At 42.7% G+C, this 14,062-nt stretch overlaps 1 protein-coding gene across 2 annotated transcripts in view; it reads left to right on the top strand.

Annotated features, from left to right (window-relative positions):
• Positions 1–14,062, top strand: part of ralgps2 (Ral GEF with PH domain and SH3 binding motif 2) — a 73,207-nt gene that overhangs the window by 13,488 nt on the left and 45,657 nt on the right. For both annotated transcript variants that reach the window (XM_084356061.1, XM_084356062.1), the window contains exons 2-5: positions 7,537–7,645; positions 10,057–10,187; positions 10,639–10,746; positions 11,778–11,828. In XM_084356061.1, coding sequence (XP_084212187.1) covers positions 10,128–10,187; positions 10,639–10,746; positions 11,778–11,828 — 219 coding nt within the window. In that variant the 5' untranslated portion in view covers positions 7,537–7,645; positions 10,057–10,127. The remainder of the gene's footprint in view (positions 1–7,536; positions 7,646–10,056; positions 10,188–10,638; positions 10,747–11,777; positions 11,829–14,062) is intronic.

Below are 14,062 nucleotides of genomic sequence, written 5' to 3'. Positions count from 1 at the left end.
TTAAAGTTGCAAGCTTGTCACCATTTTTTTTATATGGGGATAACAATACACAGAAGATTAATAACCCAGTAGAATATTGTTTTTGAACTAATACAGTGAAATAAATACTCATCACCAGCAAATGGAGCAGGCAGTGCAACCGTCCAACACATGTTCCTGTGTTGGGTTCAAATGTGTCTTTAAATGTGTTCCCACACAACATGTTCATAACTTTGGTTGTGCTCAACCTCTGAAGCCTGAAACAAAGTTAGCTAGCAAGCTATGCTGAAAAGTTAAACTACAAAAATGCAAATAAGAATGGAGCAATTGAAAGAAACTCACTACCAGCTGTCCACAAAAAAGAAACATCATCACCACCACCACTGTAAGCAAGCGTCTTGAGTTCCTCTAACTGAGCTGGTTTAAAAAGACGTAACTGTAACGTATTGACCAGCAAAAACTTCTTTTTACATTCTTGCACATGACCCAGAGCTTCCTTATGGCAACTGTGTTGTTTGTGCTCTCTGGCGAGGGGTTTTGGCTCTGCTTATAAATCACAATGTTTCAGTGATAGTGGGCTGAGTTGTTGACGACTGTTAGCCATCGGCGATGGACAATGGTGCTGTATATAAGCCCAATTCTAACAGGTCACTTGATTTGTGGTTGGATGCTAATGAGAGAGACAGGCAGAAATACGTCATAACATTAGATAACAGCCAATGTAACTGAGTCTCAGTGTTTTGTGCCGGTTCAGTTCTGATTGGATAATCATGGCATCACTTATCTTTTGCACCCTTGGACCAGCATTACATTGATGGATCAGTATACAGTTATACTACTGGCCCACTGTGCAGGAGTTTCAGCTCTGCACACATTTATCTTAGCACCCATGCATTCACTCACTTACACAGAATATCTTGTCTATTCCCTCAAATCTATATATCTGACATGTCACTTTTAGCCTGAATCTGTGTTTGCTCGGCCTCCATGAGGAGGTTTTACTGCTGTGGGTTTGTCTTGTGCCAATCCTTAGAGACTCATAGAGGAAGACATAGAGATCATATCAGTTTCCTCTAAACATTACTGCTCTGACTGACTGCTCTGTTGCCTTGTATTGTTAGCCTGCCCTTTCCTTGTTAATAGTCCGTGCAGGGAATGACCGCAGACATCAGTGCCGCTGCCAGCTCCCCACTTCCTCTGCTTCCTCTCTCTCCCACCCCTTTCTCTTTCTTTCCCCCCACTCATCTGTCACCACGCTCAGGACGCCTAGACTTCAGCAGCGGGGTTGAACTAAGGCCGGGTCGCCTGCCCACTTCCCATTCTGGCCACTAATCAGTCTGAAGCCGGCACACACACAGACATAGACTCACAAACTGTAGGCCATTGCTCTGCCCACACGTGACGGCCTGCTGCTCTGGGGCCCTGCCACATGCCACTACACACAAGCTTGGCACTGATGGATAACCAGTTATCAAGACCAGTTTCCCCTTGTATTGGCTCTTGTAGTAGTTTTTCTGTATTTATTCAATTTGATTGCTGTAAGCCGGGGATGGGCTATTGAAACTAGATGTTATCTAGGTCTGTAAGAGTTACCAAGTGTTTGTGTTATCAGTGGATGTGCAAGGAGAAGGGACAAGAGCAGGGACAAACCTGAGCTGCCTGCCTGTAAAACCTGGGCTCTAATTATCAAGCGGGAGAGCTGTGGGGATCGAGGGAGAAGGGGAGAGAGAAAGAAAGGGAGGGAGAGTGGCAAGTGTATCTAAAAAAAGCCTAATCACACCCCACGGTGCAAGCTGTTGCTTCAACACCGAATTTAGAACTAGTGGAATTTCACAAACGGGGTAGATGGATTCAACTAAACCAGGTTGAGGAGTTGGTATATGCTGTGAAGGATGTGACTACTTACATGCATCATGTCTTCTGTATATTGTTGTCAGCTGATCAGAACAGGAATCTGCTTACTGCAGTTTGCCACAGTTTTCATCCAGAAAACGGACCATGCAAATTGTGGTTATTTGCGTTAACACATTATAAAGCTTTCATTATATATCACAACTAATTACTAAGGCGTGGCAGTGTTCACAAACACGCTGTTGACAACCTCATATGAATGAAATGTAGCAGTTGGTTTTGCTAACTAGGAAACACCTTGAACAGAAAACCAACATGGCAGACTTGACAGGTGATCAAAGACATTGCATTTCATGTTATCACTTTCATTCTTTCACATTTTGATAGTGGTTTTTAGTTGCTTCCAAAATACAAGTGAGTGTATTAAGCTTATTCACGACACTTAACTACGTCGTAAGACTTCTGATGCAGAAAGGTTAACAACCCTTTTTTTTTTTCCCAAATTGATTAACAGGACTGATAATTTCATGACCAAACGGGGAAGGTCCAACCAAATATCACTGATCAGGCCCCAGTTACACTGCTTACAGGAACCTCTCCCAAACAAAATCGAGGGATGAACGTGTCATCAATCGTAACCTACATTTCTGGAGGAATTTCTTCATCAGAAGTCATACGAGGAAGATATGTTGGGTTTTAGTGCATTTCTCCATGTATCCTCAAAGCAAGATTCGGTGATGTAATGACCCTTGCTTCTTTTTTACGTTCTTTAGCCAAGGAAGGAAAAAGAAACGGAGGAAGGCATTTGCAAACTGTATAACCATATACATCCTTCTATTTATAAGTTTCAGCAGTAAAGGAAATTTACTGTAATTCAAAAATAATTACATGCATATATGCTTGTCATGAATTTACATGTGTTTTCAAGCAGAAATAGACAAATCACATGGGATATTCAGTAGTTGTACCAGAATATGTTATCTAAGATAAAAGACAGATTCTGTACCGCTGCTGGTTTACAGTACTGGCCCATTTCTATTCTAACTCATCTATTGATGATGAGCAAAGAGGAAAAGAAACGATGCAAGTAGACTTTAAGGTTCAAAGTTAGATAATCATCGTGCTTTATAAGATCCACTGTGCCCTTGGGTACTTGAGAACTCACCCTTGGGTTTTTTTCTTCTAGTTCATGCTTATTTCCAGTCACAGACAAGCCTAAATATTCATGAACGGATGGTTCATTATGTTAGAGGGCATAGCACAGTTGGTCTCTCACTGCGTTCATTACCTATTCATTTTCTATAAAAGCTTTCACTGTGAAATGATATGACACCATTAAAAAAATCTTTTGTATCATGCAGCTATGAAAAATCTGATGGGCACAATCTTCTTGTCTGGAAGGATGAGTGTATTTGCGACATTGAGGGCACTTCCTGTCGTGTGTTTTCTCATTCGCAAAGAAACGAGGGCACCGGACTGTGTGGCGAGTTGTGTAGGCAAACCATAGGAATCCTCAGAAATATAAACCTGTTCTGGTTCTCAGAATTGATAGGATTAACCACTATGGAAACATTCTCTCTTGTGGTCTGAACTACCATGGAGCTGCCTCTGTCCACTTATTGGACTTCAGGAGGATCTGAACATCAGCGGCATGTTAAGTGATGCTGCGAAGGGGCTGTTTGCTGTCATTCCCTCGACAGCAACACACACACACACATGCATAGACACGCCCACCATTGTCCCTCTGCAGGCAGTGCCACCAACCTCTGCTTGAACAGCCAACCTGCTGAGTGAAAGCAATGCACATCGAACCGCTGTGACATGCAGCGACATGCTGTGCTACTGTGTGTACGTGCATGTTATTAGAGAGTGTGCATGATCAATCCGGCCCCTCTTAGCTCCAGATCAATAGTGTTCTCCCCGGGAGGCTTGAATACAGCCCAGGGAAAGCGAGAACCTCGATCCGTTCTTCAATGCCTTGGCATTACTGTAACACCTCCGGCTAGCTCTGTGGTGATTAAAGATGCAACCAAAGTGCATGCAAGGCTCTTCTTCTTGGCTAATCCTGCTTGAAAAAGACGATGGTTGAGGGGGTCGAGTCCCAACTTGCTCACAGGTTTAGCCCAGGACAGTGTCTGCCTTTTTATATGACAATGAGGCCTCCTACAATATGAAAGATAATTTGCCTGAAAGATAACAGCTTTGACTTTGAAGACATACAGCTCCCAACAGCGTGAATGCCCTGATTGTGTGTGTACTGCTGTGTGTATTAAAGAGAAGAAGAGGAGGGCACAGCTTAATGGGCTGCCACATCCCTCACTGCTCAGCTCAACACACTGACCTACTTTGGCTCCCTGACTTTGGTGCATCTGCGGCATGCTTTTCAAATGCATCAAGCCCAGTCGCTGCAAGGCTCAACAGAGAGCACGTGTCTGTACAGTGCATGCATTATACAGACGGTGACAGAGAGGAGGCCGTCTAAGTTTTATCACGCAGCACACTGGGGATTGTGCAGTGAAAAGGCCGGGACTCTTGTACTCTGTTCATAATGATGAAGTCTACGAGTCTTGCTGCGAGTGTAAGGTAGGACATTAGTGGCGGCCTCACACACAGTGGGAGCAGATTGAGAAGTGAGGCTCGCAGGGCTGTCAAGTGTCAAAGACACTGGCAGAGTTGTCAAAGCTGTTGAAGTCACACAGCAGCGCTCTGTCAATGCTGAACGATGCACAAACCTCATGTCTGATCCGGTATTCAGTCTCACCTCTTGTGACCTTCACACTTACGCTTTAGTTCTGTAAAGAGACGCATAAACTTAGTCTCTCTCTCACACACTGAACGCGCACTAATCCTTTGTTTATGTGGTCGTTTGCGCCTTGTGTCGGAACAGAGACTGAGCAGTGAGTAAGCATGTATACACACACATAAGTAAACGAGATTAAGGCTTTGAGAAGTCTGTTGCACTGTGTCCTTGAATGCCAGGTTCTTACAGTGTTTCCACTGTCGGGCCATCTGTGAAGCACTGCCACAGCTTTGTCGTGGCTGCCACAAAATAATATACGATGAAAATGTATATGTTTAAATCTTACATCATGCTGTTGCTGATGTTGTTTCAAGAAGATGGTGCTCATGGGAAAGTTTGATAAGCATTTTTACAACCCATAAAGTCAGGTTAACTGCCATTTGGACAACATCATTAATCCAAAAACTATTTCCCATGCTCCTTAGTATGGTGTTTGGATGTATGGTGTTTAGCCTGTCTCCCCTGTTGAAACATTTTTGTGAGGTATTGTTACAGGGTTTAATTAGGACTGCGACTAATGATTAATTTTATAATCGAATAATATGTTGATTTTATTTTTTTCATTTATCGAGTAATTAAGTCTATAGACACGTAACGATTAGTCAAATGATCAGACTTTCAGTTTAAAGAGCAATCCTTCTGCCCTAAAATGAGGTTGATGTGAGGGGGAAAGGGACAGCAGATACGCAGCCTGAGGAGGACACTCAGGATGAAGTTGGTGGAGACCTGTTTTTGGGGCCACTGGAGACCGGAATGTAAAGGGTCAGTGCAGGATGTGGAATGCGTCGTCACATGCACAAATACCCCGGCATGTGCATGATGACACGTGAAAACACTTTGCATTGTGTCCTCCAGTAACGAGGCCTGTTAGGCTGCTGGCGCCTTTTGTGTTTGAACTGCAGCATGTATGCGAATGTCAAAAAGCAGTCTGGTAACGCGGCTCGAGGGAGGAGGGGGAGGCGGGTGATTCACAGAGGCGTGATTCGACAGCACCTGCCGCTCAGCGCAGTGAGTCACATAGAGCTTAATGGACGACACATCCTCCGCTACAAGCTCCAACATGAATCTTTCCTCTTTCTGTCACCCTTCCTCTCTTATTCTCAACATCCTCCTCTAATCCGTCTCATGCCCTCCTGAAGTCTTAACCTAGTGATGCTCAAATTTATCACTACCCTCCACAGGGAGTGTGAACATTCCCTAGACTTGGACCTCGGCAAGCGAAGCTAGCGAATTATGTCACCAAAACACATTCAGCTCGGCTCACTGTTGGACCTGCGTGGATGTTGCCGAGACCAGATAAAGGAATGGGTGGGGGGCTTTTACATTTAGTGAGGATTGGACAGGAAGGCCAGTGACTCAGAAGGAGGGGGTGTTGTCTCTCTCTGTGTTTTGTTGAAGTAGCGTAGCTGAAGGCGTGGGTGTCGTAAGGAGCTGTAATATAATGAGACGTAAACCAGTCCAGGACGGTGGAGATCATGACTGATGAGGAAGCTTAGACGGAGAGCAAACGACATGACTGACAGCAGATGAGCACAATTGCCAGCGGGTGTTTACAGTGACAGATGAACACTTTGTTTTGTGACAGTGACACAAACTAGACGTGGGCTCCTCCGTTGGAGATGTTATTTCTATATTCCTAGCACGAAAATCTGCTTTCATAAAACTTATCTGGAGTGGAGCTCTGGGAGGCTGTTACCCTGCTCAGATGTGATCTTTGAAGGAATGTATAGGATTGTGTCAGCAAAGGTTTAAAGTTTACTTTGTATAGTGGAAATCTTAATCCACTGTTTGTTCTGCTCATGAGCTTTGTACGTCTATCCAGCATGATAACAACCTGGAGGGGATGAGGAGATCTTAGCCCCCTGCCTGATGGCTGAATGCCAAAGAGTGTCTGCCAGCATGCAGCACTTTGTCTTCAGCCAGCCGAGCCCCACACAGTCCATCACACAGGCGGTTATGTCTTAGAGTAGTGAGACACCTACTGGCTAATGTGAGTTATGAAAGAAGTCTGGAGGCAAAGAGCAGGATGGGATTTAAACTTGATGCATTATGAAGTCAGCTGCCAACAGTCTGGGTACAGTGGACGTATACACTGGTAAATCTATAGTATTTAAAGGGACAGTTCACCCCAAATCAAAAATACATATTTTTCCTCTTACCTTTAATGCTGTTAATCCATCTAGATTGTATTTGTGTGACTTGCAGAGTTTTGGAGATATCGTCTTGAATATATGGAACTATATGGCACTGTTTGTGGTGCTTCAAGTACCAAAAAATAAAAACCCAATAGCAGTGTCTCTCAAAAATCATGACCTGGTTACTGAAGATAATCTACAGACCTTGATTTAAACAGTTTTATGGAGGAACTATTTTCTTTCCATCGAACAACACCCACCGACCGTATCACCAGACAGGAAATGTGCATCTACTCTATAATCATATCTTCAGAGTTGATTCATAAATGTGCTAATTTGGCGCTGAGGCAACATTATTTCTCTGTCTGCGGTCATCAGTCTGTGGTCTCACTCAATATCCCTGATTGGTTACATGTCACAAGTAATAGGCTATCAACACTGAATCTGCAAAGTAACTAGTGACTAAAGTTATCAAATAAATGTAGTAGATTAGAAGTAAAAACAAGCAGAACATTGAAATATTCAAGTACTTCTGTCAAACAATCCCCTCCATTTTTTTTCTGCATTGAGCTCATGGTTGCTAAAGCTCATAGTTCAGAAGAGTTTCCATCACAACATACAGATCTGGTCTATGAAACGGTCGATGGTTTGATAATCAGATCAGGTTTTGGGATTTTTGGTTGTGTTGATTTCTAATGTGTGCGTGGGTTTTTCGTCATGTTCAGAAGAATCACGCTGCCTTTGTCTCTGCCTTTTGTTCTTTTCACACAGACGGCAGGAGCCAGCCTCAGAGAAAGACGGGACTCGATAGACAAAGACAGCAATACAGAGCAACAGGCTAACATCACGTCCAACAGTATGTGCATCTGACACACAACTGGTGAGTATGGCCTTGGCGTTGGGCCTGCAGGGTTGTAAAGCAACAGATTTTTTAATCTTCTTTGCATTTGATTACCTTTGGACACATCATGGTTAGTGGAGCAAATATGACTGTACATTTCTTATTGTGTTGAGTACACAAGAGTGCTGCAAAGTTTAGTTGTAGACGTGTTTATTTTTGAATAAAAAGATAGTTGCCGGTTATGTTATGACATTTTAACATCCTCACCTCCAGCTTTAAAGTCCTTCAAAATGGCTGAATGTTTGTGTGGCAACGGCAGACTTAAACTCACACACTCACTGACATCTTACATCGTAGTCCAGGGGCACCGCATACAAAAAGACAAGAAATGCGTACAGTACGTATTAGACCAGGAAGTAATGTAATTACAGCAGTGTGACAACAGACAGACTCAGTCTTGTAAATAAAGGCTGGCTGTTGCTTCCGGTGAAATTATGCCCTGCTGACACCAACACTGCGAGGAGAGTTGACGTGATGTAGTGGTGTTTACTCTTGGCTTAGCAGAATGCAACTGTGGAAGGAAACTAATGGCTCTTAAAGCACAGACTGTTTTAGCTTGAGCCATGAGGCAGCCAAAAAGACCGACACACACACACACACACACACACACACACAAACATTCACGCGTGCACACACACACATGCACGCGTGCACACACAGAGGCTTGCATTGTCAAATACACAAGGGATGGCTTTGCTGGCCTTTAGTATTCTGAGCAGCTTCTTATTTTTCATTACTGTCTCTCTGTGTGCTTTTGGCAAAGAACAGTCTCTGAGGTGTTTTCAGTCACAGGCAGAGAAGAATATTTAAGAATATTAAGATATCATCACTGAGCCCCCAGACGAGAAATCATCATAAGATTTAGTAATCTCTTGCTGTGTTTCCATCAGTCCTAACAGTCATAGGTAGGTATAGATTATGATAATAACACACATGGATACATGTACACTACATGATATTGTCAAATAGACTTCTTCAGATACTGTGACTGATACTGTGTGAGGTAAAATGGCAGAGGTGCCAGGATTGTTTCCAATCATTGAAAGAAGACAATGGAAATACTGTACTTGATCCACATGCTGAAAGTGCTCATTGATTATTTGATTTACTGGAAAAAAATGTGACAATGTTGATAATTGATTTAATTGTTTAAACTATTTATAAAGATAACAATCAGCTGCTCATTACAGTTTTGTATATTGTTTGTGTTTTTGACATTTGGGAAAAGAAAATAAGCTATCTTAAGTAGGGCATATTATGCTTTTTGGGGTTTTTGCCTTTCCTTTATTGTCTTATGTAGCATGTTTGTGCATGTAAAAGGTCTGCAAAGTAAAAGAAAAGCCCAAAGTTCACGCCAAAGGGAGAAAACACTGCTCCTGCACTGCCTGAAACGCCTGGTTTGGAGTCGAGCCTTTACTTCCATAACTTATGTGTGTCACTATGTAACAATAATGTAATGTTATATAAATATGTATATTTATTTATATATATTATAGAATATATATGGCTTTACCATACTGCAGCCATGGTTATGACCCGCCCTACTCTGCCTCTGATTGGCTACATCCTGCATGTGCAACTCTCGCCAAAGATTGAACAGAGGAGAGGTGTCTCACTCCAAACGGAGCATTCAAGACAGTGTGTAAAGGGCTGCTGCAGCAATGCGCCATATGAGAAAAATAATGTGTTTTTTGAAAAAAATGTATGTAAACATATTCTACTAGGACCCCCAAATAAAAATATGAACCTGAAACCTTGGCCTTCAATAGCTTGTGTTGTTAATATGCCTAATTGCTGCAGCTCTAATTGAGATGACAGTACAACTTCCTGGTGATTTTTTTCTATTCAGTCAGCCAGTTCATGCTCTTCTGGAAACCTTTTGCTCCGGTAGCCATTTGACAAAAGGAAAAAAGGAGTTGAGTCTGGTCTGTAGGGTGGCTGTGGGTCATCCTCTAGTCTCGACTGTAAGCTGTTTAGAGTTGTGTCTCGAACTGACAGCTGCTTTCTCCAAACCCCTTTCACAGAAGATCTCTTTCTAATACTCAGCCTAAGCTCCTTCTGTCCTGTCCTCTCTCGTGTCTTTCGTAGTAAATGACGGGCTGCAAAAGTGCACGACCATATGGCATTCACAAGTCCTCTGGGGACAACCGCTGAACCTGTCAACACGTTTACCATCTCGAGTTCAGTCATAACTCATTTTCTGAGGTTCTCAGTAGTAGCCTGTAATGATGAGCTGGACCTGAAAATACCTCAGTTGCCACATTTCAGCCAGCAGGTGGTGCTGCTGCAACAGTCTGAGAGATCTGTCTGCTTTGTTTGCAGGTGATAATGGTAAAGATGCAATGTAAAATGCACTCACTGTTGCATATTTTGTGTGTGTGTGTGTTCAGAGGGCCGGCCGGGCTTTGCTGCAGCTGAGGATGATGAATGGTCTCCTGTGCTAGAACTAGAGGGTGTGGGAATGATGGACCTCCCTAATGGTCAATCAAGCATCACCACCACCGTTACAACATTGTCTGAGGTGAGGCCCAACCACTCGTGAGACCCCCATCCATTCTTTTAAAGAAGTTAATCTTGTGCATCCTTTTTCCGACACTTAATTTAGTTGAGTGTTTTTTTTTCTTACTGAAATATTCGGTCAACACAATTTTTCAGTGAATTGTAGCTGTGCTCTGCCATGATGCCCGTTATTTAACCCTCTCAAACCTTACGTATAGGTAGATCATTTCCTGCTGACCTCAGTATTGCCAATTGTGTTTTCATAAGAATGTCAGAATAAGTAGCAAGGTTTAATCAATTTATTGTAACTGGTATTATTTTAAATTTTTATCAGTTTATTGCATTTTTTTCTGGAACTGTATTTATTGTCTGTTTTTGTGAAACCCTACTTTCATGTGATAACCTTGTTCTTAACTGCACAGCCATCATTCCTACTACCTTACACTGCTGTTCTGTGTGGGTGTGTTTTCTAGAGGAGCAGCAGCTCAGAATCTCTCAGCGATAAGGGTTCTTCGGACCTGAAGAAGAGTTTCGATGCTGTCGTGTTTGACGTGCTGAAGGTCACCCCTGAAGAATATGCAGTGAGTGAAGTTAAAGTGTCCGTCCATTGTTCTCTGGTTAACCTGTGTTTGTAAAAAAAAAAAAAAAAGAAATGTTCAGTAAGCACAAATGTGATGTGCTGACTTGAGGCAGGAGGAGGTGGGATGATGGAGGAGGAAATGGGGTCAGAGTTTGGATCAGTAATAATTGATGATGTTTGGCAGTGCCAAGCAGCCACTGATGGATTTACCCCAGGCTGCCTCTGCACAAACTTTCCATGGCAACTATGAGCAAGCAGAAGTCACATTTCTGTTGAATATGAGTTAAGTTGTTGTGAGGAATAATGTTGCGTAAGATCGTTCCATAATAAATCAATGGAAGCATGCTCCTCGTTATGCCTGTACTCTTATTTAATGCTGTGATGTTTATCTTGTTCATGAGAGATCCTTACCCTATTCAACCACAAGAGGGCACTCTTTATCTTGTTTTCCCTCAAGTGTTTTGATTTCACATCACTCTTTGGTAAATCAAGGCATGAATAAGTGCAGATAGTCAAAAGATCACTGTCACACCCAACTGCATGGGAGGAGCAAAAGCAGTGTTTTTATTATTGAACTATTAGTTTATTGGCCTTAGATTAGACAATAAGGATTTTTTCCAGTTAATAATAGAAATGTTGTTGAAACTGCCATTTTTGATATTGTAGAATGTGTGACTGTTTGACTGTTATACCAGATTAAGCACTGTGGTCCTGCAGAGACGCTGCGGCCTATAAATCATATTCTCCAGATGTTAGGAAACATGCTTGTTTGGTACAGACCCTAGCAAAAAATCACAGCATTATTTTTAAATATTTTTTTAGGGAAAAATTAAATAAAATTGCAAAAAATGAAATCAAAATTAAAATATTAGCAATTTTTACGTGTGTGCTTATTTTCCGGCCTTGTGTCCAGTGGATAATAATCCAACTCCTATATGGCAGTCTGGTATGAGGGAAATGTGCATTTCTTTCCTTTAGTGCCAGTCTGAACATAGCCTAAGTCTAACATCTGTTGTGTTGTGTCTCCTCCAGGGCCAGATTACACTCATGGATGCTCCTGTGTTCAAAGCCATCCAGCCAGAGGTGAGCTACTTTCAGATCAGAGGTGTTGACGGCTTTTTTTGGGAATCGTTTTGACATCTAGTGTGAGAAATCAAGTGGGGCTGTTGAGTTTGTTACCACTTGAACACGCATAGTTGTTTATTTTCGAGGGTGGGGAGTTTCAGCCTGAATCTCACATCTCAAATGATGCAATGAGAGCACTCAAAAGGGAAAGGCTCAGTGTAAAATGTACATAATTTAATATAAATGTATTTAACAATGTACTCCCTCCATTTGCTGTCTCTCTCTCTCTCTCTCTCTCTCTCTCTCTCTCTCTTTTCTCCCTTGTAACATGTCCATGCGGTTGACATCCTTGCACCACTCTGTGCTATGAGCAGCTGTGATCAGAGCTCCAAAACAGAGCCACGTATCATACGCTGGAAAAGGACATATGTGTCTCACCCAGTGTTGCACACCCTGTCCCTTCCCTCAGTTAAATCCAGTGTAAGCTCATGCTCTGTCTCCCCTTTGGATTGTTAGGCCCTTACTGACAGCAGTCGTGAATAACCTGTGTTTAAGGTTGGCCACTGTGGGCTTATAAAAGCAGCGTACAGACCGCAGCACAGTGTGGTGTGGTACAGTCTGACTCCTGCTAGTGCATATGAGCATCACTTGTCTCAGTCTCAGCTAAACACACACACATACACACACTCCTCACACTCCTTTGGCATGATGCCCAGACTCCTGTTCAGGGCTCATACAGTCATGATAGTTAGGAAAATGATTAATTCTAAACATTTTGTTCTCAGGGTAAGGAATATTCATGAATTTGAATATAGTTGTTGAAAAGCCGGAACCAGACAGAAGATAGATCGACTGACATGGGCGCTGAAATGAAAAGAGTTTTTGTTTTTGTTTCGCTCTGCTTCACATCAGGTGTAAACCTGCTGTCATGAGAGCAACCTTCTACTCTCAGAATGAGTGTCCGTCCTCTGATGTCCTCTGTTCATGGAGCAGGTAGTTTTTGTTTTGCTTTAGCAACATGTCAGGCTGTCATTTTGATGACAACTGGTTGGCTAACAAAAGGTATTATAGTGGCCACAGTGAGGAGCCACAGAAATGAAGGCGTACTGCCCAAACTGTAGAAAGGAGAGCAACCTGTATATGATGAGGGAGTGCTTGAAAAGTTCTTGAATTGAACTCTTGAAAAGCTATTGACCTTTTGAGTCTTGTAAATAGTTTGTTGTGTCTGAAAAAGACTAAAGATTTAGCGTTCTTCAGGGCTGGTCTCTGAAGAATAGCTTTCTCCACTCTAAGTGAAGTCACTGACGTCACCTGGGCTCCAGACCAGTCGTGTTACCTGCACAGGGCTGAATTCTCTCATGTACCACCGATGGCTTTTTAAATGCAAACATGCTCCTGCTCTCAGTCTGGACCGACTGAGTGGGTTTTAAATGTGTCCCTGCAGTCCAGTGTAGCAATTTGGCAAAGGGTCAGGTGCACAGGGGATTTTATTTTTTGCTTTAAGATGGTGAGATTATTTTCGAGAGAGCTGTAGTGGGGGGGTGGGGCAAGAGGAGAGGAAGGTGACTGGCCTGATTGAGGGGGAGGGCTGACAAGGAGATGAAGGCTGCTGCCTGGAGCGAACAGTGTGCAGAGTGACCCAGCAGCAGCATCCTGGCAGGGACTAAGTGCACCAGAGAGGCCTTTTCCTGCTCTCGCTGTGCTTTTGTCTCCAAGCACTGGCTTAAAAAAAAAAAAAAGGCGCTTCACTGCCATGACTGAACTAAAACTCAACCAAAGTTTCCACTGCTGTCAGTCCCTTCGCCCTCCTTGCAGACACATGATGGGAAAATGGAAAAAGCAGGTGTGTGTGTGTGTGTGTGTGTGTGTGTGTTGGTGCGCGCCTGCTGTTTCACTCGGCTCTCTGCCTGAAAAAGAAAATATTAAATAACTTGGTTGAATCCTTGAGTTGTGCAATGATGTTTTTACTGATATGCAGCCCATTGTAGCCTTTGAAGCACCCTTTAAATGCCACGTTACACTGAAATCAACTTGTACACACATGCCTGGTAACTAAGGAAGGGTTAGCTAATAAATTATCAACAGTAATGGACATGATTGGGGTGAAAAGTTGTTTTCATTTTTCAGAAACAAAGTGTTAGTTTCCATCATGTAATATGTTGCAGTTAGAATAGCTCTGACTGAGGTAGTCAAACTCAATTTAATATGATATCTTCCGGAGAATTTCATGCATTACTGAACGTAGTCATGTC

The sequence above is a fragment of the Pagrus pagrus genome, assembly GCF_965226575.1.
Source record: "Pagrus pagrus genome assembly, chromosome: 6".
In the NCBI taxonomy this organism is placed as follows: Eukaryota; Metazoa; Chordata; class Actinopteri; order Spariformes; family Sparidae; genus Pagrus; species Pagrus pagrus.
This window is presented reverse-complemented; position numbering and strand designations above follow the sequence as displayed.